Genomic DNA, 13,899 nt, shown 5'->3' with positions numbered 1-13,899 from the left:
CAAACACCAATCGGCTTCCTCCCGCCTGCCCCCCACTGAAGATTAAGCCCGAAACCCGGGCACATGCCCTTGACTGGGAGTTGAACCAGCATCCTTTTGGTGCATGGGATGATGCCCAACCAACTGAGCTATACCAGCCAGGGCTGGGTTGTAGTTTTAAAGATAGTGAGGGGAGGGTGGCAGGGTTGTGACATAGGAGCAGAGCCAGGGAAGAGCAAAAGCAGGGGAAGAGGGGGAACCTGTGCAAAGAACCTGCAACAGGACCAAGCCTGGAGCAGAGTGACTGAGGGGAGAGGGAGAAGGTGAGGGCAGGGAGGGTACAGGGGAAGGTCATGTGGGGCCGTGTAGGCCACACAAAAGTGTTGGGCTTTTACCCTGAGGGAGATTGGATCCGAGGGCTATGGGCAGAAGAGGGACAGGACCAGACTGGGGTGCCCTCTGGTGGCTTTGGGGAGGACAGGCTAGGGAAAGGCTAAGGCAGGATCTCAAGTGCTCACTGGTGCCCTTTGGTGGCTGCTGCTGGGAGGACAGACTAAAGGGACAATGGTGGGAGCCAGGGACCGGGGTAGAGAGTACTGCTCTGTTCCAGGATGGGTAGTGGGGGCAGATGCTGGGGCCTGGCCAGGGTGCAATAGGTGGATTTTGGATATTCTGAAGGCAGAGCCAACAGGACTTGCTGATGTGGAGGTGATGATAGGATTTGGGTCTGGAGTTCAGGGTGAGGCCTAGGTGTCATCACACATGATGGAGTTCAAAAGTAAGAGCCTAGATGAGGTGATAGGCAGTGTTTAGACAGAGCAGAGCCTAGGCCTGAACATCAGGCCAGATGGGGAAGGCAGCCAAGGGAGGCAGAGGAGGTTGGACTGTGTCAGACACCAAAGTGAGGACTCAGGCTACACTGACTAGGGGTCAGAGGGACCTGGGCAGGGGCAGTACCAGTGGAGTCCGGGAGCATTACTGTCCAGAGAGCAGAAGTGGGAGGGGACAAGGTCTAGAGGGCTTAAGACTAAAGAGGTGCCCGGCTGGGTGTGGCTCAATGGTTGAGCATCGACCTAGGATCCAGGTGATTGGGGTTAGATTCCTGGTCAGGGCACATGCCTGGGTTGCGGGCTCAATCCCCGGTCAGGGGCATGCAGGAGGCAGCCAATCAATGACTCTCTTATCATTGATGTTTCTGTCTCTCTCTCCCCCTCTCTGAAATCAATAAAGATATATTTAAAAAAAAAAAAATTTAAAAAAAAAGACTAAAGAGGTAACATGTTTGAAGGTGCTGGGGCCAGTGAGGGGATGCCCTTGGTGAGGAGGACAGCTGTCCACTTGGTGGGGAGGACTGTGGCAGGGCTCACAAGCACCTGCCAGGGATCGGGGACCTGGGTCTTATGGCCAGACCCAGGATCAGTTAACGCTGATGATGCTATAGCAGGGGAGATCGAGGCCCAGCAAAGGTCCAGGGACTCCCCACCAGGCAATGGCCAATCCTGACCTCCACCTACCCCACCCTTGTATCAGACTTGTGAAAAATACACATCATGTGACACTAATGTGATACTGGTATGTGACAAGACTGCCTAATGTTCCAAGCACCCTGGGAACCCACCATGCAACCCAAATTAGAGCAGGCACCCTCATGCCTGCCTAGGGACCTTCCCCATCCTGCCCCACCCCCAAAAGCCAACCTGGCTTTTAGGAAAAAGTCAGTGCTTTCATGTCTTAATTTTGTTACTCCATACCCAGAGTCTCACCCACGGGGCATTGGGCAGTGTCTGGGAACATCTGTGGTCCTCACGACTAGGGGTGCTCCTAGCATTGGGTGGGTGGGGGCCAAGGATACTTCTCACCAGCCCGCAGAGAATGACCTGGACTGCCCCACAGAGAATGACCTGGCCCCAGTGTTAACATTGCTGAGGGGGAACCCTGAGCTTTTATCCAGATTCTTCCCCCTTCCCTTCTCTATGGCTCATCCATTGAAGAACCCTGGGCTATTTCCTGTGGCTGGCATTTTGCCATTTGTACCTCAGTATAGCTGCGTTCAGTGTAACTGTTTCCTCTGAAACCATGTATTCTGTTTACATGGTTTTTGTACTTGAAAAATAAACATCCTACCAATGTTCCTCTGCATCTGTTTGCTTGCTCACTTTGAGTATGAGGTCTGCCACCCTACAAGTGCCTGAGGACAGGCCCAGGCCCTACCTAGGACGATAGGTCACTTCCCACTCTGCTTCCATCAGGTGCTTTCTGGAATATGTCTCCTGGTGCATGTGTGCAAGAATTCTCAGGTGTGGTTCCAAGTGTGGAATTTCCGGGTACACCACCTATTCCATATAACACCCAGTTGTTTGCAAAGTGGTCATAACGACATACTGTCATAAGCAATACTTAGAATTGTCAGGTCTCTCCATTCAGTTGACTTAATGGGTGTGGCATGTAGCTCATAGTCCTCATTTGAAATTTTCTGTTTTATTTTGATTTTTAGAGAGAGGGAGGGAAAGACAGAAGCATCGATTTGTTCCACTTATTTATGTATTCATTGGTTGATTCTTGTATATGCCCTGACCAGGGATCAGGACCTGAAGCCTTGGCATATCAGGACAATGTTCTAACTAATTGAGCTATCCAACCAGGGCCTCATTTGACATTTCTTAACTTCTTTATTTAAAATTTTTTTTTTTTTCTTTCATTTCAGAGAGAGGGAGAGAGAGACAGAAACATCAATGACGAGAGAAAGTCACTGATTGGCTGCCTCCTGCATGCCCCCACTGGGGATCGAGCCCACCACCTGGGCACGTGCCTCCCCTGGGAATCAAACTGTCACCTCCTGGTCCATGGGTTGACGCCCAACCACTGAGCCATGGTGGGCGGGCAAAATTTCTAAATTTCTTGATGTAATAATGCAGATTTCCACATAGCCACGTCCGTTTTTGGTTCTACGAAATACCTGCTCTGTGCTTTGCCTGTTTCCCTGTTGAGTAGTCTGTCGTTTTCTCAATGATTGTAGGAGTCCTTTACATATTGTGGAAATACAGCCTTTGTTGATTTATACATAACGAGTATCTTCTATCTTGTGGCATATCTTACTTTCTTTGGTATCCTAGTGATCAGAAATTCTCAGTTATAGTACAAATTTATCAGTTCCTTTTTTGAGAACAGCTCTTTAGTGTTTCACGAATTATTTCTCTGCCTCTAGGCCACACTGAAACTCCCATGCATTTCCTTCTAAAGGTTTCAACTTTTCCATTTCAGAACTTTGTAATTAGGTTCCTGTGCGGGGTGTAAGGTAGGTGGTTTTTCCCTACCTTTGCAAATGAAGGCCAGAAGAGCTCTCACCCCTCACAAGAGGGTCAAAGGGGATTTGCAGAGTGGCCCTGGAGGTGGCAGTACCTTAACCCCCAACCCCTTACAGGACTTGGTCACAGGGGCACCGCCTCAGGTACCAGTGAGATCAAGCGGGAAGAGAAAGAGGATGAGGAGAATGTATCGGTGGCTGACAACTCAGAGGAAGAGAAGAAGGAGCTGAAGGCCCCCCGGATCCGGACCAGGTGCCAGCCCCTCCTCGGCCCCTGCCCCACCCATCAGGACTCAAGCATATGCACACAGTGCTCACACCAGCGGCGCTCACACCGCGAGGCATCCGGCGGGCCCTGCGCCTGTTCCCCATCTCACTGTCTCCCTCTGGCCCCCCGGCCCCTCCCACCCCCGTAGCCCAGAGGAGGACGAGGACGACCTTCTCCCCCCAGAGCAGAAGGCTGAGCGGGAGAAGGAGCGCCGGGTGGCCAATAACGCGAGAGAGCGGCTGCGGGTCCGAGACATCAATGAGGCCTTTAAGGAGCTGGGGCGCATGTGCCAGCTGCACCTCAACAGTGAGAAGCCCCAGACCAAACTGCTCATCCTGCACCAGGCCGTGTCGGTCATCCTGAACCTGGAGCAGCAGGTGCGAGGTCAGTGGGGGCGCCGCTCCCCTCCCGTCGCCTCTGCCCGCGCTCTCTCCTTCCCCCTCCTGGAGCCCACCTCTCCTGCAGTGACTGCCCCCCCTGCAGTGACTGGCCTCTCATAATGACCTCCTCCTTGCAGTGACCACACCCCTGCACCTGCAGTGACCATCATCTTCCCCGTCACTGCCTCACCTGCCCCTCTGGGCCCCCCCACACACACTGTCCTCCCACCTTGAACCAGCTGCCTTTTGCCTAGCCCTGCCCTAGTGTCTCCCTCTGGAGTGGGAGGATGAGGCTCTGGACCCCTAGTCCTACAGACCTGGGCATTTTGGCTCAAAACTGTATCCTGGACCCTAGGGACCCCTGCCACCCTGGCCCTTCCATCTCAGGAAAGCCCCAGAGCCTGGCCAGCAGTGGCCAGTGTCCCCTTGGGCCCAGAGGCCATCGTTGTCACTCTAAGCAGACACCTCGTGGGACCCCATCAAACCCCATCTGCAGGTGGGGTTTAACCCCCTTTCCCAGGGCTGGGTGAGGATATGGAAATTGCCCTGCCCCCACCCTGTCCCTATCCCAGGTGAATCCCTCCCCCCACCCAGCTGCTTCCTTAACTCCTCCCCCTCCTGCGCACCCATTAACCCTTTTTCTCCTGCAGCACTGTCGCTTGTACTGGAGCTGGGGCTCTGGCCCATCCTGCACTGTCCCCTCAGCTCTCAGGTTTCCGCATCTGCACTTGGTGTGGGCGTCATGCCGTGTCATGCTGTGTTCCCTGTGTCCACCTCTCTGCTCTCTGACTCTTGCGCTCTTCCTCCAACCGGCCTGTCCATCTCTGCTTCTACCGGCAGCCCCTCCTTACCTCGCACTTGCTGCCCGAGCACAGGATGGCTAGCAGTGACCTCAGGCCCTTTCTTCTCCCAATGCCCCCTGTGGAGACTTGAGGGATGAAAGGGGACCGAGGAGCACCAGCCTCTGGGCCTGGCTGTCAGTTTGGTCTGCGCGCTTGTCCTGGGCTCCGGGGCCAGCAGGCAGGGTGAGGGCAACAGGCCCCCCAGCACAGGAACAGGGTCCAGGTTCTTGCATCTCGGGCACATGCCACATGCCAGGCCTTCATTTGTCTTCATTTTATTGCCACAGCTGAATGTAGCAGGTGTCCTGATTTCATTTAGCCCCCGTCCTACCTAGAAAGAAACAGGCACAGAATGAGGTCACTTATCCAAAGCCACACGGCCTCACAGCTACTAGGGCCTGGGCTGGGTGTGGACCACCAGGTGGGCAGATACCTGAGCTCCCATTCCAGATTCTTGTGTGGGCAACAGGCTCAATTCAGTGCCCAGCACACACAGTGCTCCATAAAGTGGAGCCCCCACTGAAAACCTAAGAGTGGAAGCCACAGGTCCAGGGAGCTAAGGCTCCCATCCCAGAGTCTGGCCTGTGGGCAGGGTTCACGGTGAACACCCCAGGCCCAGCTATCAGGGCAGCCAGAGTCCAGTGTGGGAGTCTTAGAGGGCGTGAGGTGGTTGGTTCCTTGTGGGTATGTGTGTCCTAGACCATTTCCTAGCCCCAGAGTCTCCCCCAGACCTTTGCCTACTGAGGCAGTCTCAGCCCCTCCCACCTAGCTGGTCAAGCCAGGCAGGCCCAGCCCTCCCTCACCCAGCAGGTGACTGCTCTGAATGGGAAAGGTCATCATCCCAGGAGGGGCACCAGGCCTCCCTTGCCTTCCTGGTCAGTCCTGGGGCATGTGGGATGGACAAGGAATAGATGGAAATCAAGGTCCACCTCCATTCCTACGAAACGTCCTTGGAACAGTTAGGCCTTGGTCATGTCCCTTGAACATGATCACACACGCATAGCCTTGCCTAGAACTGGTCACAGATAGGCATACAGCCTATGGTTTCCAGTCCAGGAATACATTTTCATGGACATGAGCATGCACACACCAGGTACACGCACTTACGCTATGGTGCCCACCCACAAACACAAGCCACAGACCTACCCCCTGCAGTGCTGCTGTCACACACATGCACATGCAGCCAATGGGTGTCCTCTCCACAACCCTGGTCCTGCTCATCCACCTGCCCACTGTTCAGCTGCCCCCTTGCCCCCGCACATAACTAACAGAGGCCCTGGTGCTGTGACCCAGCAGTACGGAGGAGGTGCTGTCCCTGGAGGAGAAAGACCTGAGGGACCGGGAGAGGCGTATGGCCAATAACGCGCGGGAGCGGGTGCGTGTGCGGGACATTAACGAGGCCTTCCGGGAGCTGGGGCGCATGTGCCAGATGCACCTCAAGTCGGACAAGGCACAGACCAAACTGCTCATCCTGCAGCAGGCCGTGCAGGTCATCCTGGGCCTGGAGCAGCAGGTGCGAGGTAGGCGCCCAGGCCAGGAGTCCCCACCCTTAACCCCTTCCCACCTGCATGCCAATGGTGCTTCACTGGAGACAGTGTGCACTAGCTCCTGGGCTCTGTCCATGTCTCAAACTCTGTTGTCCCCCAGAACACCCAATCTGTTCTTTACAATTTACAATCCCCCCAGCCCAGCGCAGCCTTCTCAGGGAACGGGAGGACAAGTCAAGAAATGGAGGCAGCCACACATGTGAGGGCCTTTGCCTCTCCCTCTGGCTCTCTGCCATGCTCCCCACATCCTTGTCACCTCATGTTCTCCCTCTCTGGGAACCATCTCCCACAGTGTTCTCCCTCTACCACCAGAACGTAACCTCAACCCCAAAGCAGCCTGCTTGAAGCGACGAGAAGAGGAAAAGGTGTCAGGCGTGGTTGGAGACCCCCAGATGGTGCTTTCAGCTGCCCACCCGGGCCTGAGCGAGGCCCACAACCCTGCTGGGCATATGTGAAAGGTACGCCACCGAGGGATAAGTGACCTGACCTCAGTCTAACCTGGAATGGTCACAAGAGGTGTCAGGTCCATCCTCAACGTGGGCCAGCTGGTCCACAAACACCTGTGGTCAGCGTTGAGCCAACACCTAAGGAGGCTTCAAGTGATGGGGACCCTGGAGGTGACAGTGGGGTCCAGGAGCCTCCCAGGGACCCTGCTGTCCCCACCCCCAGGCCTCAGCCACCCCCACGCCCTGGAACTTGCCTGATGGATCCTGAAACTGCATCTCGGCCTTGCTACATAAGCCTTGGCTGGAAGGAGCTTTCTTTTTTCTTTGTTCTGTTTTTTGGCAAAAACTGGAACACAAACAAGAAATATACACTTTGTCAGAAAAAAAAGTATGCCTTAAGTATAAAACATGGAAGAGTTAAAACATATCACTCGCTGGAGAGAGACGCTGTGAAAAACTGGCTTGTTCTTCAGAAGCCACCAGCAAATTGTGCCTATGCCTGATTTTTTTTTTTTAAGAAAAATAAAAATGCTAGTTATGAGATTTTTTTTTTAATGTAGAAGAAGATTAGTAAAGAAGATGCCTTTGGTCTTTTTTTTTTTTTTTAGCTTTTTGTTTTTTGCATATGTTTTGTAAGCAACAAATGTTTTTGTATAAAAGTTTCGTGTCTCTTGTATTTCTGCTGCTGTTTCTAGAACTAAGCATTGCATTTCACGATCAACCAGATTAAAAGTTGTATTTAAAAGACCCCACTGTAAACCTGAGGTCCCCCACCCCTGTCCCAGGAGCCCAGCCACGGGACATGGGGAGAACAAGTATGGGTGGGTGTCATTTTTTTAGATGTTGGGGTTTTGTTTTCTTGCTTTGCAGTAAAGTGGTATGTGGGCCTTTCCCTGATGGGGGCCTCCCCACCTCATCCTCTCCCCCTCCAGGAGAAAGACCCTGGTCTCTCAGGAGGGAAGGAGGTGCAACTCAGGCAGCACCCTCCCAGGTGAAAACGCCAAAGGTCCCCCTCCAAATGTCACTCTGGTCCCCCAGACATTTCCCAACAGTTTGCAGGCCCCCCTATCCCTACCTGAGACCCCACAAGCTGCTATCCCTGGAGCCCACAGACCTCCAAAGTGGGGAGTTTTGTTGTAGCCCACGTTCCAGAGCACAAGGACCACACTGCTGGAGCACGATGCTGTAGAATCTCTCCAGACTCCCTATCCTTCATTCCTTTGACCTGGGGACCCAAGCCCTTCTCTGCACTTTGGCAGTGGGGCTGTGGCTCAAGGCCTACCCAGAAAACTCGCACTCCCCGCCCACCCCACCAAGTGGCTGTCCTGATGTGGAGAGGCCAAAGATGGGCATGGACAGAGCACGGAGAAGGTACAGGGTCCCTGTGCCCAGAAAAGTCCCAAGGCTATACACCTGCCCAAATTACTGCCCAGCTGCAAAACCAAGAGGATGGGTCACCCTCAGGCTTGTGGGTCCCGTGTCCCAGGCCTCTCCAAGTCCCCTCTGGTCTTACACATCATCAGAGGGAACAACTCATCCCAGGCTTCCCAGAACTGTTCCATGTTTACACTGACCATCTGTGTCCCTGGATCCCCTGCAGGGAAACTGGGATGGTTGGTTGACCTACATGTCACCCAGGTACAAACTCAGGCCTGCTGGGGTTTTGGTTTTCTTACCTTTACCTGCCCCCACCAAATAGAGGAACCCCAAGCTGGCTACATTCACTCCACCAAACATCTCAGTGTCTCTCCCCAAGACTCCACTCTCACTCCCTAAGGCTGAGGAGCAGAGTTACCTGTGGGAAGCTCAAGAGAACCCTACAGCCAGCACCAGGCAGGACATTTAGGCTTGAGGCTGGGGCTACCTCCTGACTCCTTCCCTCCCCTGGGGTCATCTTTCCCAATCCCATCAGGACAGCAAGGCGCCATCAGCTTGCTGGGGGGAACTCTGCCTGTTGACTCCCCTGGTCTTTTGGGTCCTGTCTCTCTTGGGGAACCTCCCTCAGTTTCCCTCTTATTCTGCTTTTGGTTTTGCCCCTTGGTCCAGACGGGGGCTGAGGACCCCAGACCCCTGGAGGCCTGCAGACTTTTGAACTGTGTCTTACATACAGAATTTAAATCCCCACCTGAGGATATTTTTTTCCATTGCTTTTCAGAGAGATAGGGGGAGAGAAACATTGATGTGAGAGAGAGACATTGGTTGGTTGCCTCCCACACTCACCGCAGCCGAGCCTGCAACTGAGGTATGTGCCCTTGGCTGGAATCGAACCTGGGACCCTTCAATCTGTAGGCTGATGCTCTTACCACCAAGACAAACCAGCTAGGGCTACATGTAGAGTTTATATAAAGATGAACCCAGTAAGGGAAGAAGTAGCACTGGGGGATGGGGGAAATTACAGTTAAGGGGGATTGTGCTCTGAGTGCCTCAAGATAACTGGTTTTTAATTTTTTAAGAATAATTTTATACAAGTGTCCACAAAGCTGGCTGGATTCTTTAGAAATTTTAAATGAGCCCCTTTAAAGTCAATATAGACACCTGTCCTGTACATAACAGCACTGTAGCAATAAATGTGACATGACAATGCTCAGCTCTCTTCCAATTTCTCAGCGGCTGTGTGCTTGGCAATGAAGGGGGAGGCAGGAAAGTGGCACCCTGAACTCGGGGGCCCCTGGCTTCAAATATGAGGAAACAGCTTGTTGAGTGGCCTGAGCTTGCATCCTGTAAAGATGGTAATGGGGGTGTGGGGGTGTTGCGGGGGACGGGGGGTGCAGCTTAAACCCACTGGAATTATCTCATCCCTGAGGCCTGAAGTTGAAGGTCAAGGTGTCACAGGGCCATGCTTCCTCTAGAGTCTTCAGGCCCCTGGGGTGGCTTTTTTCTCTCCCATGTGTCTGTGTCCAAATTTCCCTCCTACAAAGACAGCTGTCACTTCATCAGGGCTACCCTACTTTGGTACAGTCTTAATGACATCTGCAAAAACCCTCTTTCCAAATAAGATCCTGTTCACTGGTACTGGGGGTCAGGCCTTAACATGTATTTTGGGAGGGGTGCACAATTCAGCCACAATAGGGATCTGACTGGAGTGGGGTAAGCGAGGCCAGCAAAGCCACTGACTGACCAGGAAAGATGCCCACTGATTCCTCCTAGAACTAAAGCTTCATGTTAGGCAGGAGCCTGCACTTGTAATAGGGGCTCCTGGTGACTTGGGACCGGGACAGGCTCACATGGAAAAGCCGCTTCTGGAGATGCTGCCTATTAATTTTTAAAATAAATAATGCAATACACCGAAGTCTATGGAATTGTGCACATTGAATGGGTGAACAGCACAGTATGTGAATTCTGTCTCAACAAAGGTGTTTAAAAATACATCTTAAAGGTACCTAAATCCTCACCGAATGAGGCATCCCCCCTCTGTCCCAGCAAGAGTTGGCCCTGTGGAAATTTCTGGAAGGAGAACCTGCTTGGCTCAGCTCAGACAAATCCTGTGGGCAGGGGATGTGGGACAGAAACAATGAGGATATGTCCGTGTCTTGACAGTAGTGATGTCAGTGTGTGGTTCACTGGGATCCTGTTGCACACCTTCGTCAGGGCCCCAGGGCAGCCCTTCCCAGCTCTCAGGAAGCAGCCACACACAGCCAGGGCCTGATGAGAACCCCCTGAGGCTGGCCTGGAGCAGCCCTGTCACCCTTGGGCCAGGGAGGGAAGGGACGTGCCAGACTAAGATAGGGAGACCCACTCCACTCCATGGTGGGTGTCCTCAGAGGTCATACTGTGCTGCAACAAGTGATGGTGGCACCTGGAACCTATGAACAGGGCCTTACAGGTAGACCTCAGAAATATGGCAGGTTCATTTCCAGACCACCGCAATAAAGCAAGCTGTAACCATTTTGTTGATGGAGAGTCTTCCCTTCAGTTTGTAAAAATGCAACATCTGGGGCCTAAAAAGATGCCAGGTCTGGCAGCCACGTGCCCTTCTCAGACACAGAAGCCTCTGAAGCCTTGCTGTACCTGCCCAGAGACCAAGAAGGAGAGTGATGTGTGCATCATTGAGAAAGGAGAAGAGTACTGTGGGCACCTAATTAAGACCCACAAGGATTGCATGAGAGCCCTGGGATTTAAGATATGAAATGCTGGTCTGCTCTGTGAATAATTCCTGAAAAATGAAGATAACTTCCCAGAGGAAATGAAGAAACAAAAGCTTATGGCCCAGGAGTAAATTCAACATTCAACATAAAAGAAATGCAATAAAAGTAAAAAAAAAAAAAAAAAAACCCGGCCAGCGTGGCTCAAAGGTCAGACATCCACCTATGAACCTATGATTCAGGAGATCGAGGTTCAATTCCCCGTGAGGGCACATGCCTGGGTTGTGGGCTCAATCCCCAGCAAGGGGGTGTGCAGGAGGCAGCTGATCAATGACTCTCATCGTTGATGTTTCTCTCCCCCTCTCCCTATCTCTGAAATCAATAAAAAATATATTTAAAACAGTGGGGGGAAAAAGAATGAAGATGATTTAATAATTTGGGGAATTCCCTGGTCAAACAAAAAGTATGCATTATCTGTGAAGTGTGATAAAATAGGTTCTTCCTGCCTTTGAAAACAGGCTTTGCATATGTAATCAAGGAAAGGATCTGAGATGAAGTCATTTTACATTATCAGGGGGAGCCCCAAATCAATGACAGTGTCCCTGTAAGAGAACAGGAGAGAGACAGATGCACAAGAGACAGAAGCCACGGAACAAAGGAGGTGGACACTGCAGTGATGTGACCACAAACCCAGGGACACTGGAACCCCCAGAAGCTGGAACAGGTAGGAAGGACCCTCCCCTGGGGCCTCCAGAGGGAGCACAGCCCAGCACTGTGACACCTTGATCTTGGACTTCTGGCTCCAGAACTGGGAGACATTAAATTCCTGTAATTTCAAGCCAGCTGGTGAATAGTCAGTTATGGCAGCATGGGAAATGAATATAGTGAGTGTCCTTTTTAAAATGATAAAACAGCCTGGCCAGTGTGGTTCGGCTGGCTGTCGTCCCATGCACCAGGAGGCTGCCGGTTAAATTCCCAGTCAGGGCACATGCCCAGAGTTTCGGGCTTGATCCCCAGGAGAGGGGTGCATGAAGTAGCCCATTGATGTTTCTATCGCTCCCTCTCCCTCTTTCTGAAATTAATTTTTTTAAACATTTTTAAAAATTTGTTTTAATAAAATGGTAAAACATACAAACACCACAGGACTCTCATGTGACTGGTGGATGGCTGCAGCTACTTCAAAAAACAGTGATGGCACACCTGAAAGTAGAGTAATGTCATACATCAATTATACATCAATTTTTTTTTAAAAAAGTTTGGCAGTTTCTTCAACAGTTAAATATATGCTTCCCTGTGAGCCAGCCCGTCCATTCCCAGGCACCTACTCAAAAGAAACCAAGATACACGTTCTACCTGGGCATGATCATCCATCGCAGCTTCATTTGTAATAGAAAAAAGCTGGAAACAACCAGGGTGTCCTTCACGTGAGTGAACACACAGGTCCATGCACGGCACAGAATACGACAGCAACGGAAAGAACAAACTGCTGACAGACACAACAGCTGGATGACTCAGAATACTTATGCTTCATGGAAGAGGCCAGACATCAAAGAAAATATACTATATGACTCCCTTTATATAAAAGTCTAGAAGATGCAGACTAATTAATAGCAGCAAAGAGCAGATGAGTAGTGGCTGGAACTGAGAGGGGGCAGGGAAGGTGTTCATATCAGTGGTGGTGATGGTTGCATGGACATGCACATGTCCAAATACCAACTTGTGTATTTGTTTTAAATATGTGCATTTTGTATGTCAGATATACATCAATAATGTTGTAAAACTCTAAAAAGAAACCACAGATGCATGGACAAACACAATGTGTCCATCCAGAAACTAGAATATTACTCAGCCATGAAAAGGAGTGAAGCACTTGTAGTAACTATGGATGGTGCCATGTGGATACTAGACTTACTGGGGGGAAATCACTTCATAAATTATATGAATGTCTAACCGCTATGCTATACACCTGAAACTAATGTAATACTGAATATCAACTATAATTGAAAAAAGGAGTGAAGTACTGACACTTGCTACAACATGGATGAAGCTTGAAAACATGACGCTCAGTGAGAGAAGCCAGATAAAGCCATAAAGTGTGATCCCATTTATGTGAAATGTCCAGAACAGGCAAATCCACAGAGACAGGAAGTGGATTCATGGTTGTCAGGGGCTGGGGAAGGATGGGTAGTGACTGCTGATGGGGATGGGGATGGGACTTCTTTTAGGAGAGATGAAATGTTTTGGAACTAGACAGAAGTGGTAGTTGCACAACCTTGTGAATGCATGGAATGCCACTGCACTGTACACTTTAATGATTAATTATATGTTATGTGAATTTCTCATCAGTAAAAACAAAAAAGGAGTTCATTTTACCCACCTAGGGGCAGATAGGAACCCACAGGAAATCCAAGAGGCCTGGGCAGAGGGTCAGCAGGGTGAGAGGGAGGTCAGAAGTTCCTGCTACCCACCATCTCCTCTGGTCACAGAATCCTAGTTACTCTCTTTTGGGGATCCTCTTCTTCCCGTTTCAGCCCATGTCCTCATATAAGAAGGGCTGACTCTGCCCTGTTTCCACAGCAGGCTAACAAGAACCAGCTTTGGGACATTTTCTGCAATTATTGGGAAAGAGGTACCATCTTCTTGCAAGGGCTGCTGGAAAATGAACCCAGAGTTTGCAGGCAATGCTGCCCAGAAAGAGTTTGCCAGATAATGAGGGTGACACAGAGGAAAGGGCTGAGAGATGAAAAAAGAGATTCATGATATTGCTAAACTCCTGAATCCAGCCATGCCTGAAGCTATACAGCATGCCATTAAACTTCTCTTACACTGGTTTTTGCTCTTATCACCTAAAAGGAAAAGGATTCTGCCTTGTGAGCTGGAATATATTATACAGAAGGAGCAATGGAGGTAGGGCTTTAGGAACTACTAGATCCAGGACCTGAAGCCCCAGGCCTCCATGCCATGAATGCTAGTCTTTTCAGGCAGCTTTAGTCTGTCTTTCTCCTCGTTCTCAACAATCATTATAATAACCCCTATTTCCCACTGTTTTAG

General features: G+C 51.0%; 1 protein-coding gene and 1 pseudogene across 7 annotated transcripts in view; both read left to right on the top strand.

Annotated features, from left to right (window-relative positions):
• Positions 1 to 7,442, top strand: part of TCF3 (transcription factor 3) — a 39,537-nt gene extending 32,095 nt beyond the window's left edge. For 2 of the 7 annotated variants that reach the window (XM_087816598.1, XM_087816597.1), the window contains exons 17-19: positions 3,401 to 3,536; positions 3,700 to 3,935; positions 6,633 to 7,442. In XM_087816598.1, coding sequence (XP_087672724.1) covers positions 3,401 to 3,536; positions 3,700 to 3,935; positions 6,633 to 6,775 — 515 coding nt within the window. In that variant the 3' untranslated portion in view covers positions 6,776 to 7,442. Of the gene's footprint in view, positions 1 to 3,400; positions 3,537 to 3,699; positions 3,936 to 4,581; positions 6,019 to 6,066; positions 6,294 to 6,632 lie in introns of those variants that run through there. The other 5 variants (XM_087816600.1, XM_087816599.1, XM_087816601.1 and 2 more) reach the window with 5 other exon arrangements.
• A 3,203-nt stretch (positions 7,443 to 10,645) lies between these two features.
• On the top strand, positions 10,646 to 10,993 carry LOC148093316 (cytochrome c oxidase copper chaperone pseudogene; annotated as a pseudogene).
• Positions 10,994 to 13,899: the final 2,906 nt, after the last annotated feature.

Source organism: Miniopterus natalensis, chromosome 4 (assembly GCF_054644295.1).
Source record: "Miniopterus natalensis isolate mMinNat1 chromosome 4, mMinNat1.hap1, whole genome shotgun sequence".
Taxonomy (NCBI): Eukaryota; Metazoa; Chordata; class Mammalia; order Chiroptera; family Miniopteridae; genus Miniopterus; species Miniopterus natalensis.
The sequence above is the reverse complement of the archived record's forward strand: the minus strand, read 5'-3'. Positions and strand labels throughout refer to the sequence as shown.